The following is a 14,752-nucleotide window of genomic DNA, read 5'->3' on the forward strand; positions in this document are numbered from 1 at the left end:
GACTTACCAAAAACCATATAATATGAGGTCAAACCTAAACACTTTCAATTTGTATGCAATCTGGCAGGCCCTTGCACTACATAGAAAAGGTAAATCTGAAGGAAAAAGTCTTCAGAAAATCTTATAGTGTGTATGGCCCTTTAGGCATAGCATCCAGACAGCAGAATAAAGATGGGCCCAGACTCTGCTTTCTCCTCCTGCTAGCATGTTTCCTGTCAGCACATGTTTACAGCAGAAAAGTCTGGCTGGCTGCGTATGAGTTGCCTGTGTGGGGGATTGCACAAACCCGACAGACATTTTCAGGTACTTAAACTATCTGCAATAAATGTAATTGTATTTAACAAATCCATAACCAGTATGTACTAAAATTTGTTTTTTTTTTATATATATATACTTTTCTGAATTTGAGCTTAAATGCCAGCTTGCCATAGACAGCATTCATGTAGCACATTCTTTACTTATCAATCTGGTTTATTGATGTTTTGTTTTTGAAAACTTCCAAAAAAGAAAAGTGTTCTGTGCATGTAGGCGGTGTTGACATCAGCCATTCTGCTTGTTTGTTGGAACTATGGAAATTCCAACAGATGCTTTTGCAGTCTGCTTTTATAGTATACAGTGCATGTTTACATGTCATTTTATTGTGATGTTCAGCATTCGAATCAATTACAAATATGATGGAACGGATATTTTCTACTTTCATATGTATGGATTTTTTTTTTTTTTTTTAAAGTAAATTTACAGCAAACCCCGTTATATTGCGGTTCAGTTTTTGCGGTCCCGGTATTTTGCGTTTTTTTTTTTCTGTAAGAACTATTAATATTATTTTACTAATTAAATCATTGTTAATTAAATATTTTTGTGTCTTCCATTGCTCTTGTTCTGTCTCTCAGTATCTTTTATGTGTTTAAATGTGTTTCTATTGTTTTAAAAGTGTGTTTAAATGTATATGTGGTGTGGGGTGCGCTAAACAACAAATAAATAATGAATATATAACATATATCTATGTGTGAACCAAATCAACAAAAGAAAATATATATAACATATATCAATCTGTGAAGCCAATTAATAATGCAAATCCATTGGTGCATAAACATAAAAGTTCATAAGTGTCCATAAATATTTTGCAGGTGAGTAGAATTGTATTCTATCCGAATAATACGTGTATCCACCACCGAGTGAAATTCATCCTTACCAAACGGAAATAAATAAGGTGCAACTATATTTTCTTGTGCTGAAAAAATATCCAATCTCCTTGTGAACAAACACCACGTGTAAATCACCAAGAATTAGCCTCTTACCAGATGGTAATAGGTATGCACTTGTTCAGTGAAACCACCGCCTTGCTTCCTCTTTAAAATCCTGAAGTGGGATGTAGAACCGCTCTACCTTTCTTTCTCCACTAGATAGCAACGAGTACCAGCAAGAAACACAGCCTCATCCTTCTTTACAAGCTCACAAAACCACCGTGTATTAAAGGAAAAAAGAGGGAATTAGATGTCTTGACAGAAGTACTCCTGTCTCAGTAGAAGTCCTATGGGAAGAAACCGGTCAGATTAGGAGGCGCACACGTCACACACAACTTGCGGTCCGTGCTGCAGCCGGCCGCAAGCCTTTGCAGGAATTCGTATGCCTATGTTTATGCTGAATACAAGACATCTAATTCCCTCTTTTTTCCTTTAATACACGGTGGTTTTGTGAGCTTGTAAAGAAGGATGAGGCTGTGTTTCTTGCTGGTACTCGTTGCCATCTAGTGGAGAAAGAAAGGTAGAGCGGTTCTACATCCCACTTCAGGATTTTAAAGAGGAAGCAAGGCGGTGGTTTCACTGAACAAGTGCATACCTATTACCATCTGGTAAGAGGCTAATTCTTGGTGATTTACACGTGGTGTTTGTTCACAAGGAGATTGGATATTTTTTCAGCACAAGAAAATATAGTTGCACCTTATTTATTTCCATTTGGTAAGGATGAATTTCACTCGGTGGTGGATACACGTATTATTCGGATAGAATACAATTCTACTCACCTGCAAAATATTTATGGACACTTATGAACTTTTATGTTTATGCACCAATGGATTTGCATTATTAATTGGCTTCACAGATTGATATATGTTATATATATTTACTTTTGTTGATTTGGTTCACACATAGATATATGTTATATATTCATTATTTATTTGTTGTTTAGCGCACCCCACACCACATATACATTTATCTATATTCAAAAGCACTGAATACCGGGAGCAGCTTCAACGCACTATCAGTGCACCCATCCCCCCTTACAACAAAAGTGTGTTTAAAGACCTTAAAATGCTTTTAAAAGTACAGCGAAAGTTATAAAAACAAGCCTAGAGTGTATTTAAATAGAGTCTTTCTATTTAGCAGATTTTCACTTTTTGTGGGTGGGTCCGGAACGTAACCCCCGGGATGGAGGGGGGGTTTACTGTATGTCAAAATCAGTGAAAGTAGAGGTTACAGTGATCAGTCTTACATGATTGTATCCCTTGGGCAGGTGAATAGTCAGTAGTTGCCATCACTTTCTGCACTTTACATTTCTGTTTCAATCGTTTTTATTGGTTTTTCAGCAGAAAATGTCATTAAGAGTTACAAAATAGAGAACCAACTACAATGTCATTATTTAGATCCGACACAGTCTGGAATATTGTTGGGGGAACTGCAATAGATATACTTTATGTGAGGATATTTATCCATCAAAAAGGTTTAACCATAAGGCCACACAATATGCAGCATTGTTGGTAAATAAAAAGAAAGGAAAGAGGAAAAAAGAAGAAGAGGAGAGGAGAAATGAGGAAAAAAGAGGAAGAGAGGAGAAATGAAAGATAAAAAAGAAAAAAAAAGGTGCCCACTCTTGGACTGTTCTTCCTTCCTCCTTCTCCCGCTTCTTTCTTTTGTCGTTTCCCCCTTAATTTCTCTTTGTCTCTCCTCCTCTGGTCTTTTTGGTCACTTTACGTGACTCCGTTATGATGAGGCTATAGTTCCTAGCGGCCTTTGTGGCGTCGTTAGCCCTCTTGCCTCATGGCCCTGAAATGTTTGAGGCCAGGTAGGGGGTGGGCGACGTCCACCTTTCCGGTGCGCCCGGGCGGCGTCCCCAATGGGGATGCTGGGTGCCCTGGATTCTGTGATTGCTATCAGTGTTGGGTACAGATATTGCCTTTTGAGTAAATCACTTGGCACACGTGCTACATTTCCCTTTTTTTTTGCCATGCTTGCCTCATGTACCTATGCTGTTCCACTGTTTATTGTTGCCTGTGTTTTTTATGACACGTTTTAGGTTCGTTTGAATTTGACATGTTTGATTTGTTTATGACTGTTACCCTGTTATTGGAAAATGTAATAAAAATTATTGCAAATGAAAAAAGAAAAAAAAAAGAAAAAGGTTGGAAACCCCTCCATCCAGAAACTCCCCACTGACCATATATCGAATTGCCGTTAGATATCCAGTACTTGTAAATAAGTAAGCCAGGGCTTCCATACCTTCTCAAAAAGTGTTTGATTTTCCCACCAGACACTCACAATTTTTTCATTAAGCATAATCCAAGTCAATTTGCAATTCATCAGGACCAAGTCAACTACAGGGCTCTTCCAAGCCGTTGCAGTAGCTATCTTGGCCGCTAAAAATATAAAGTAAATTAGGATCTGTGTGTGTCCCGGGATGTCATCTACTGGTATGCTGAACAGTGTAATCTGAGCATCCCTAACAATATTAAACATTGTGACAGTATATATCGAAAGAATGAACACCTCCCCCAGAACAGTCTAACCTTAGGGCATGTCCACCAGATATGAAAGAGTGTCCCCACCTGTCCACAACCCTGACAGCTTGAGGGTGAAACACCTGGAAACAATTTTGAAAGGCATTCTGGCACTAAATACCACCTAGAATAAATCTTAAAGCTCGCTTCTACCAGTGCTACATTCATAATACCCTTATGAATACAAGCGCTCCGGGTTTGCCAGTCCGCATCATCAGGGTCTAAATTTAGATCCTGTCATTTACATTTCACTGGTCTGATGCTTTACATCTTTTCCAGATATCCACATGTAGTATTTTTGTTTCTAGAAAACAGTAATCGCAATGAAGAGACTGACAAGTTGGGGAAAGACTTAAGAGACTACCAGATTAGGGATACGGTGCAGGGAGGCTGCCCACTTAAGCGATATTGCGAGATACCACTGTTAAGTTTGATGTGAAATTTCAATTTAGTTTTAGCCATAGTCTTGACTAAAATGCCATTTTAGTTTTGGTCGTATTTTAGTCATCTGAATTGTATTCGTTTTAGTCATAATTTATTTTTGGTGTACTAAAATCTCCAGTACATTTTAGTCGACTAAAATCTCCAGTACCCACCTGAACTTCCACTTTCCTCTGAGCCCCATCTGACTGTTAAAATCCCAGCCCCCTGACTCTATCCGCAAGCTGTATTGGCTGAGAGATGCAGGCTCCCTCTGTCTGCCTGCTGCCTGGGAGTTCTGGAACAATGCCCTGCAAACCACAGAAGAGGAACTCCTCCGTCAGATTTGTGTCTCTCTGGATGAGACATGATGAGTGTTTTCCCTCCCAGCAAGGTAGCAGTGCTTAGCACTGTGTAAAATAACAGTCCTCTGCCCTGTGCACTCCCCCCCATTTACTTCCTCCATCTCTACTTGCAGCCTAGCATTACAGCCAATAGAGTTTACAGTTTTTTTGGGGGGGCTTTTTATATTTTAAAGTTGCACTTCTGTTTGTCAAAAAGCAATATTGTTTTGTTTCTGAAACTTGCTTTTATTTATAGAGACATTGTAAATCAAAATGATTAAATCTGTGTCTTTAGTGCAGGTTCAAACCTTAATACCATAAATAATAACATGTTACCGGTATAAGATTTTTTACACCAGGAGTATATAATGAGTTTGGAAATTCTAGCAAAATGCCTAAATATTGCATTACAATTTACCTATATATATTTTAGTAGACTAAAATGTACTGGAAATTTAGGTAAACTAAATGAAAATTGGAATTTTTTTTTCATCATAGTTTTCGTCAATTGACTTAATGTGGTCCCTAAAGGCAGAATGTTTTTTTATCTTAATGCATTCTATGCATTAGGATAAAAACCTTCTGTGTGCAGCAGCCTAAAATACTTACCTGAGCCACATCTCGACCCAGCAATGTTGCACGAGAGCCTTGGCTGTCCGAGAACTCTCCCTCCTCATTGGCTGAGACAACAGCAGGCGCCGTTGGCTCCTACTGCTGTCAAACAAAGTCAATCAGCCAATGAGGAGAGAGGGGGGTGGGGGCGAACCGTGGCTCCCTGTCTTCATGGACACATAGAGCAGCGGCTTGGCTCGGGTGCCCCCATAGCAAGCTGCTTGCTGTGGGGGCACTCTGCAGGAAGGAGGGGCCAGGAGTACTGGCGCGGGACCCGAGAAGAGGAGGATTTTGGCTGCTCTGTGCAAAACCAAAGTTTGTAAAAAAAAAAAGAAACTTTAATTCTAATTTTATTTTCATTTAATTTGCGTCTCTGAAAACATACAGCTGATGAAAACTTTGACGAAAATATTTTTGTTCACAAAATTAACCCTGTGAGATACTACCTAGCACACATTGACTACCAGAGCCTTGTACGTAGGGACTGTCTTAGTGATCACCTTATACATAAACTGCAAGAAAATGCAGAGCTGTCCAGTGAAGTATGGGCTGTATCTTTTGAGTTCTAATATACGTACTTATGTGGATTGTTTAAAAAGCTTCATAGACAAATATGGATGCAAACAAATGAAAATGAGCAGAGTGACACTTAAAAGTGAAACTTTATGTTAGGAAATGAAAATAGGTGAACTGGCAGGATTTTTAATGCAGAAGAGACATGCTTTGTCACTTCTGCATTAAAGCTGCCTGTCCGCTACTGTATAGTGAGCTCACGAATTCGGCAATGCCAAAACTGACGTATCTCCCGTGCATGCACGGGAGTGACGTCATCTCAGCCCTGCCAGTGATCGAGAACCAGAAGCTGGCCGCCTGGAAATGTCAGCAGCTGGCGAGGAGTTCAGGGACGGTGCATTGTTGGATTGACCATACACTTATAGGATTTTTTTCAATTTAGAAACATTACATTTTAGAATTGTTAGTGGGGAAAACTGACTTTTTTCTTTAGAGAAATTTTGAACGAGCAGAATGGAGAGATTTGCTTGAACTAACACATTTCTAACAGTGAATGTGGTGGGAAAATCCATTTATTCCAATATCAAATGTTAAAAGCAAATAAAATTTTGAGTACTTTCAAAGGAAAGTTGCCAAGTCATCGAATGTAGAGAATTTTCATATGAATGTGTTTGTAGAAATTTCCATTCAACAATCTACCAGTGCATGGCGAGCTTTATGCATGCATCCCTTGTCCTTGATATCCTAAAACCGATTGTCGCTGAAGATGGTTAAACAGTTTAGATATTATGCTTCAAATATCCACGACACAATGGATCATAATGTGAATTTTGTATATCATAGATTTGTCTTTTTAGGCAATATAATGTGTGTATGTATACATATACTGTATATATGCGGAAAGGTTTTGTTCATATATTTTTAGTCCTATTCTTTACAAACTCTGCATCTGTATTCCAAAAGTTTGGAGCTGTCAATGTGAAAATTAACCCAAGGTTGCGCAGAAATGATAAATGCACTTTGAAGCTACATTCACACTTTGTGTTAATGCACATGCGTATCCCCTGAAAATCAACTCCCGATTGATAAAAAAACAAAAAAACACATATAAGTGAATGTTTTTACCCATTTTGATGTACAGGGCAAAGTACACAACAATGTTGGGAATGCAAGCTAAAAGAGTAATATTTTTCCTGTAGCTGTAAAATGTTCATGTTTGGTCTGTATGTACTGCAGCAGAAAAGAGTCCCCGTTAGGGATATTTCAGTAACACTGAATGCATTTGGTACGTAAGCATTGTGGTTAACCCGTTTGCTGTGGGAAGGGTTAGCTGCCCCACAGCACAGTGGATGCCTCAGCTTGGTTTCTTTTCTGGAGCCTGAAGGATAAAGAGGTCAAAGTTCCTCCCATAAATGATTACATTGAAGGACCACATATAATAAGAGGTTTATGTGAAAGGTCCAGAGAGAGGGAAGTAAGAGAGATTGTTTTCTCACCTTGGGGTGCCCCCACCTCCCTTTCCATTAACAGTTCAGCAGGTGTAATATACATTTTTGCAAAGGGCTCTGAGATTTGGGCTGACCCTGTGGGGATGAGGCCCAAACCACTGGATACTTTTCACCTCTCACCAGGTCAATTTCATAGGTGCTAATTCACTTTGTCTCCCCCTCCCCCTCATGTCATTTTCTTCTGCTTTGTGACTCCCATCCTCTACTTTTCTTTTTGCACTTACAAACATATTTCTTCTCGTAAATCGACTACATTTTTTCTTTTAATATTATTCTCCTTGTTATGTCTAGAATACATATTCAACAATGTAAATGATAAACTTTAATATATACACGTGTATACCTTTTTTGCTTAATACTCCACCCTTTGTGCCTGTTTATATTCTTTTAACTTTCTGTAATTTCCCCTATGTGGACTAGGTCTCAACCTTGAAAACGAAGTTGAAGAAGCAGTCTACATCTACAGGAGATGGAGTATCTCGAGCTTTTCTTAGAGCCCAGGCCGCCCTTTTTGGTTCCTACAGGGATGCTCTCCGATACAGACCTGTAAGATATCTATTTTTACTTATTATCCTCTGTTCCCTGTCTAAGCTCTTTGTATTTTTTGCAGCATGGTTTATTAGCTATGAAGGATTAAAAGACCACTGCACAAAACCTTATAAATTCTGAAACTTTATGGGAATGAGCTACTAATAGTATTCTGTATGTAAAAGTACACGATATGACGTATAAAGTATATGTAAACCCAATCGGTAAAATTTAATTTAGGCTTTAATATGTTAAGGGAATTTCAAAAAATATTTTCAAATCCTCAGCTTTCATTAAAACAATATCTGGTGATCCTGCCATGTTACAAAAAAAAAGCTTCTTTACCTGAATCAGTTTATGAAAACGATGCGTTTAACTGTTTGTTCCTGACCTGTCTATTCTGATCCATTTAGGGGGAACCAATTACCTTTTCAGAGGACAGCTTTGTAGCACACCGCTCCAGCACCATGAAGCAGTTTTTAGAAACAGCTGTCAACCTACAGCTCTTCAAACAGGTAGATGCTTAATCAGCCATCACAATTTCCTGTATTCAAACACATACTTACCAGCATGACACAAAGTACAGGTTACAGATTATCTCCTCTGGAAATGTTTTTACTGTGGAATATTTGCCTTTAATATTACATAAACATTCCTCACTATATGGTACTACTGATAATTTCCACCACTATGTAATTTATGGGAAACTGGGAATCTGCCTGTCAACATATGAGGATCTCACCACTCTGTTCAAAGAAAACTTTTGTCTGTGCACTGTCCGTGAACCTAGTACAGAATGTTTGTACTCTAATAAGTTTAGCTATATTAATCTGTGGGGATGTTCAAGGGAAGAAACATTTTCTAATCAATGGTGAGGGACTGTACTGCTTGATTTATCATCTAAAAATGTGTACAGCAGAGTCCTATTTGTAGTCACTAAATTATACTATATTCTGCTGTCTTCTTACAAATTAGTTTATTGATGGACGGTTGGAGAAACTGAACTCAGGCCACGGCTTCTCTGACATATTTGAGGAAGAAATTACATCCGGTAATTTGTATTTATTATTATAGCAACTGTTTAGTCAGGAAACTTGCGCTTGGAATTTAATGTATCATTGTGATTTTTATTGCAGGAAATGCTCGGTCATACCAACAGTGGATGCACACCATGAAGGTACAGCATGGAAGTCATTTTAATATATACACTTAACCCTTTATCTTAACCACTTGCAGACCGCCCTTTAGCACTTTTACTGCTACAGGGCTTCAGCTGTGGGCAGGATCGCATATATATATATATATATATATATATTTATATGTGATCCTGCACTTCTACCTGCAGGGGGCGTGCGCACGCAGCCAGCGGGCCGCTTCTGCTGTGAAAATTCACAGCAGAAGCCGATCTGAAGGTTCTGGGGACTCTATGTCCTCCAGCACCCACCGATCATTAGTAAAATACAGAAGATATGCCTATGTAAACAAGGCATATCTCAGTTCTGACAGGGGGAAAGGGACAATCTTGTTTCTCTGCAAAGCAGAACTAGAATCAATATCTTCCCCTAGTGAAAGAAGCACACACAATACACAAAAACAGTGGCTAGGCACACAGTTAGCCCTTTGATCGCCCTTTAACCCATTCCTAGCCAGTGTCATAAATAAATCCCTGGGACCGGATGGCTTGCACCCGAGGGTTCTTAATGAGCTCAGCCAGGTGATTGCCAGACCATTATTCTTGATCTTTAAGGATAGTTTACAGACGGGTATGGTGCCAGCTGATTGGAAAAAAGCCAACGTGGTACCAATATTTAAAAAGGGGCCGAGATATATCCCGGGTAACTATAGGCCGGTCAGCCTAACATCAGTAGTCTGCAAGATTTTGGAGGGGATGTTAAGGGACCACATACAAGACTTTAGTAATGAAAACAGTATTATAAGTAGTAATCAGCATGGATTCATGAAAAATCTTTCGTGCCAAACCAATCTATTAACCTTCTACGATGAAGTGAGCTGCCACCTAGATAAAGGAAAGCCTGTGGATGTGGTGTATCTGGACTTTGCAAAGGCCTTCGACACCGTTCCCCACAAACGCTTACTGTACAAACTAAGGAAGGTAGGTATGGACCATAAGGTGAGTACCTGGATAGAGAACTGGCTCCAGGGGAGAGTCCAGAGGGTGGTGATTAATGGGGAGTACTCGGATTGGGTGGGTGTGGAAAGTGGGGTCCCCCAGGGTTCTGTCCTGGGACCAATCCTGTTTAATTTATTCATAAATGATCTGGAGGAGGGGATATCTAGTACAATCTCAGTATTTGCGGATGATACTAAACTAGGCATGCCAATATCTTCTATGCAGGATGTGGAAACCTTGCAAGCGGACCTGAACAAAATAACGGGGTGGGCAACTACATGGCAGATGAGATTTAATGTTGAAAAATGTAAATTAATGCACTTGGGGGCCAGAAACCAGAAAGCAAGCTACTCACTAGGGGGGGAACCTCTGGGTGAGTCTAGGATGGAAAAGGACTTGGGGGTACTGGTAGACAACAGGCTTGGCAGTGGCATGCAATGCCAAGCCGCCGCAAGCAAAGCCAACAGAATACTGGGTTGTATAAAAAAGGGGATTCACTCCAGAAATAAAGAGATTATTCTCCCGCTCTACAAGACTCTGGTCCGGCCACATCTGGAGTATGCTGTCCAGTTCTGGGCACCGGTCCTCAGGAAGGATGTGCTGGAACTGGAGAAAGTCCAGAGAAGGGCAACAAAAATAATTAGGGGAATGGAGGACATCAGCTATGAGGAAAGACTACAAGCACTGAACTTATTCTCTCTGGAGAAGAGACGATTGAGGGGGGATATGATATCAATGTACAAATACTGTACTGGCGACCCGAGCATAAGGAACAAACTATTCAGAGAAAGGAGATACAATAAGACACGTGGCCACTCGCTAAAACTTGAGGAAAGGCGGTTTAACCTTAAAGTGCGTAAGGGGTTCTTCACTGTAAGAGCGGTAAGGATGTGGAATTCTCTTCCACAAGCAGTCGTATCAGCAGGGAGCATTGATAGTTTCAAAAAACTATTAGATGGACACCTTAAAGACCACAACATACAGGGGTATACAATGTACGGTTAAAAGCAAACACACACACACATCATAGGTTGAACTGGATGGACTGATGTCTTTTTTTAACCTCACTAACTATGTAACTATGTAACTATGTCATCAGTACAGTGACAGTGCAAATTTTTAGCACTGATCACTGTGTTATTGTCACTGGTTCCCGCAATGTGTCAGATAGTCCACCACAATATTGCAGTCCCGCTATAAGTCACTGATCGCTGCCATTACTAGTATAAAAAAAAACTCCATAAATATATCCCATAGTTTGTAGACGCTATAAAGTTTGCGTAAACCAATCAATATATGCTTATTGGGATTTTACCAAAAACATGTCGCAGAATACATATTGTCTGAAATTTATGAAGACAATTTGGCTTTTTAAAAAATGTTGATTGGATGTGTTTTGTAGCAGAAAGTAAAAAATATTGTTTCTCCTGCAGAAACAGCTCCTGATCTTCTTAACCGTTGGGTTATACTGCCCCCTACAGGAATAGGACACTAGGTAGAAAAAAAAGTCTGGCTATGCCTATGGACAGTCCCAGCGGGTATACTCCCTCTCTCTGCTATAGGTGTGAGATCTACAATCAACTGCCGGACTGGGCGACTGGCTGGATAATCCAGTGGTAGATCCAGTGGTCACCCCAGTCTGGCCAGCGAGCGCACGCAGAACTTAGCTCTTCGCGACATAACCCCACCAGACGGGGGCTGGCCTGCGAGTTAAACGCCTTGTGAGCTCGTATATGACCAGGTCCCGGCCCAAGTGGCAGCGTTCCTCCTGGCCTGACAGCCCCCCCATTTAGATAGAGTTGAGGTTCTGTTTGGAGCAGTGCCTGGTTCCTGGTGTGGTAATTGTCCCCTCTCTCCCCCTGGAGGGTTTTGGGGTGGACAGGGGCCCCTCCATGGAACGGTTAGACCCCCGGGTTAGGCACCCCCCTCATTGGTCTGGTGGTCCCTGTGGGCTATCTCGTGCCCAGCCTTTTCTTTACTTATGCTGGGGCTGTGGGGGGGTCTAGTCCACCTCCTGGGGTGGGGGCAGGGTGCTGCACCACCGGTGACCAGGCAATTGGCTGTGGGGGGGCTGTACCTGGCGGGGCTTCTGCCAGGGTTTCCCCCCCTTTCTGCCTTTGCCGTTTTCTGAGGCCTAGGGAACCCTCCTGAGTCCCTGGGAGCCTCCTGGTGCCGTGTGGGGCTGCCATTTTGTTGTTACTGTGTGCTTAATGCACGGTGGCCATGTTGGTGTAATCTGGTGGCCATTTTGCGGTGGTTTGCCATTGACATGACAGTGGAGCCCTCTGGGTGGCGATTTTGGCAGTGGAATCCCCTCCTCATCCCCTGGTGCTGACTTTTGGATTATTTCATTTCCTGATCGCCGCACGTGGAGTGCAGATTATTCTGATGGCTGCAGGTGCCTGTTTCTGCTGGGTGGTGAGTCTGGTGGGGTTATCTCCCTCTCTGCTGAGGATCGATTGGTGCTCTGTTACTGGCGACTGGGTGATGCTTTTGGAGCGGTGGTTGTGTCCCTAGCAGTGTTTTTTACACCTTTTTTGTGGGGCCCCCCTATTGACTAATGAAGTCTTTGGAGCACATTTCCCCATCTTATCCCCTCTCAGGGGCTGCAGGGCCCTCCGGGTCCCAACTATCCATTGATGCACTGACGGTGGTCCTGGAGTTCTTTGTGTCCTGGGTAGAGGTGTTTTTTGGGCGATGGGCTAGCAAAAAGAGCCCCCCGCTTTCCCCTACCTCATCTGTCTCCTCAGATCCTGAATCTGATTCGGCCTCCTCGGACATGGGTCACTCTTTGTCTGCGACCATGCACCCTGTGTTCTCAAATAGGATGATTCCTCCACTCCTGTTGCCGTGCTCGAAAAGGTGCTGGTGGATACACTGATTGTTTCTGTGCATGAGACCTTAAAGATGGAGGATGCAGCTGATCTGTGACAGAGGCGTCAGTTTCCTTTGGCACTCACAAGCCATCCAGAGCGGCAAAGGTGTTTCCTTTCCCCTCCTATTTTGACAGAATTGTCGCTAAATAGTTGGAACTACCAAAATGTCCCCTTGTGATCCCTAAGCGATTTGCTATGCGGTACCCCTATGAAGAGTCCCTTCTTAAAAAGTGGACTGTTCCACCGGTGGTGGACCCTCCGGTTTCCAGATTGAATAGGGCAACCATGATTCCAGTTGAAGAGTCTCCAGCCTTTAAGGACCCGGCTGACAGGAAAGCGGAGGCTAGCCTGTGGCCCCCAATATGTACACTGTGGCTGGTTCGGCACTGAGGCCAGTTTTCACCATTGCCTTGGTGTTGCAAACTCTGGCCGAGTGGGCTAAGCTTTTACACCATTACCGGGAGGGGGAGCAGCTCCCTCCTGCCTTTGCTGAGCTGGTTTCCGGACCCGTGGACTTCCCTGGTACAGGACAAGTGGGTCCACAAAGTCATACGGTCCGGCTACAAGGTCGAGTTTCGTTCTACTTCTCACCCTCTGCAAAAGGTTCTTTCCTTCCAACTTGCGCCTGTCCCTGGACCGCTTACAGGGTCTTTTTGGGGTGGTGCAAGACCTGTTACTTAAAGGGGCAATTGTCCTAGTTCCACATTGGAAAGTTTTAGGGGTTTTACTCAAAACTGTTTATATAAAAAAGGAGTATTGCTGCGCTCCACTTAAAATTAACAATGATACAATTTAAAACTGAAAAGCGGCTGACACAAAATCCTGAATGCAAAAGTGGATTAAATAGACAAATAATAGAAGGTGTAGCGCTAATCCAAATTGGGTATAACAGATGCACAAGACCATATTCAGATGCACAAGCCGATATTCAGAAGGAAAGGTAATAATACGCTAGGGTGCAAGCTAAAGAACCACCACCGAGTTTAGAAAACACTGCCTCTTACCATATGACCAGGACCTTCATTACAAAGGTCATGGACAGCAGAGATCATAGAGATGAACAGGTGACCCAAATGCTTCTCCAATGTTTCTCATAAGGCAACGAGTATTACTCCTCGAGTAGTAAATGGCTCGATGAAAACAAAAGAGACATCCCTCATAGCGTATTAAGTAAGGCACACTTTATTCTCTACACAGCCAAAGCTTAGCAGCTTACGTGATTGCAGAGTGGCAGCAGCATTAACCGATTCCTCCGTAAATAGCCAGCATCAGTGAATTCCCCACCAAGAAAATGGACGCAGTGTCTCCTCCTCGTGGTAACGTCAGCCGCCGTTGGCTCTTCCCAACGCGTTTCATCATACACTGACGTCTTCAGGGGTTTAACTGTTTACCTGTTTATAGTTCCCTAGAAGGAAGATGAGGTGCATCCAATTCTGGACCTCAAGGCAATGAACTGCTTTGTGCAAGTGCAGAATGGAGTCCATTTGCATGGTGGTGGCATCCCTGTGTCAGGGACATTTTCTTGCCTCTATCGACATCAAGGACGCTTACCTTCACATTCCAATAAGTGCCGGTCACCAGCGCTTTCTCCACTTTGCCATGGGAGAGGAGCACTATCAGTTTGTGGCATTACCCTTTGGTCTCGCCTTTGCTCCTCCGGTCTTCACAAAAGTGTTGGCCTCGGTGCTTGCATTGTTAAGTCGCGGGGGATTGCGATACTGGGCTACTTGGACAACCTCCTTCTGCGAGCGGAGTCTCCTACTGCTCTGGTAGAAAACCTGGAGATCACCATACGAACTCTTAGGGAGTTCGGCTGGATTCTGAATTTTCAGAAGTCTGCTCTGGTTCCGTCCTTAAAGGTGGACTATCTGGCTCTGGCTCTGGACTCGGCCTTAGCCAGAGTGCTTCTTCCTCTTGACAAACTCCAGAAACTACAGGCTGCAATTCGTCTCCTGCTGTCCAGCAGATGTTCAGTCCCCTGGACTTGCATGCGGGTGCTGGGCCTAATGGTATCTACCTTCTAGGCGGTTCTGTTTGCACAGTTCCAT

General features: G+C 42.3%; 1 protein-coding gene across 4 annotated transcripts in view; it reads left to right on the plus strand.

Moving 5' to 3' along the window:
* DENND1B (DENN domain containing 1B) overlaps positions 1 to 14,752 on the plus strand; it is a 383,468-nt gene that overhangs the window by 327,433 nt on the left and 41,283 nt on the right. For all 4 annotated transcript variants that reach the window (XM_082265591.1, XM_082265593.1, XM_082265592.1 and 1 more), the window contains 4 exons: positions 7,590 to 7,715; positions 8,111 to 8,212; positions 8,673 to 8,748; positions 8,834 to 8,874. In XM_082265591.1, the coding sequence (XP_082121717.1) occupies positions 7,590 to 7,715; positions 8,111 to 8,212; positions 8,673 to 8,748; positions 8,834 to 8,874 (345 nt within the window). The remainder of the gene's footprint in view (positions 1 to 7,589; positions 7,716 to 8,110; positions 8,213 to 8,672; positions 8,749 to 8,833; positions 8,875 to 14,752) is intronic.

The sequence above is a fragment of the Pelophylax lessonae genome, assembly GCF_965119305.1.
Source record: "Pelophylax lessonae genome assembly, chromosome: 8".
In the NCBI taxonomy this organism is placed as follows: Eukaryota; Metazoa; Chordata; class Amphibia; order Anura; family Ranidae; genus Pelophylax; species Pelophylax lessonae.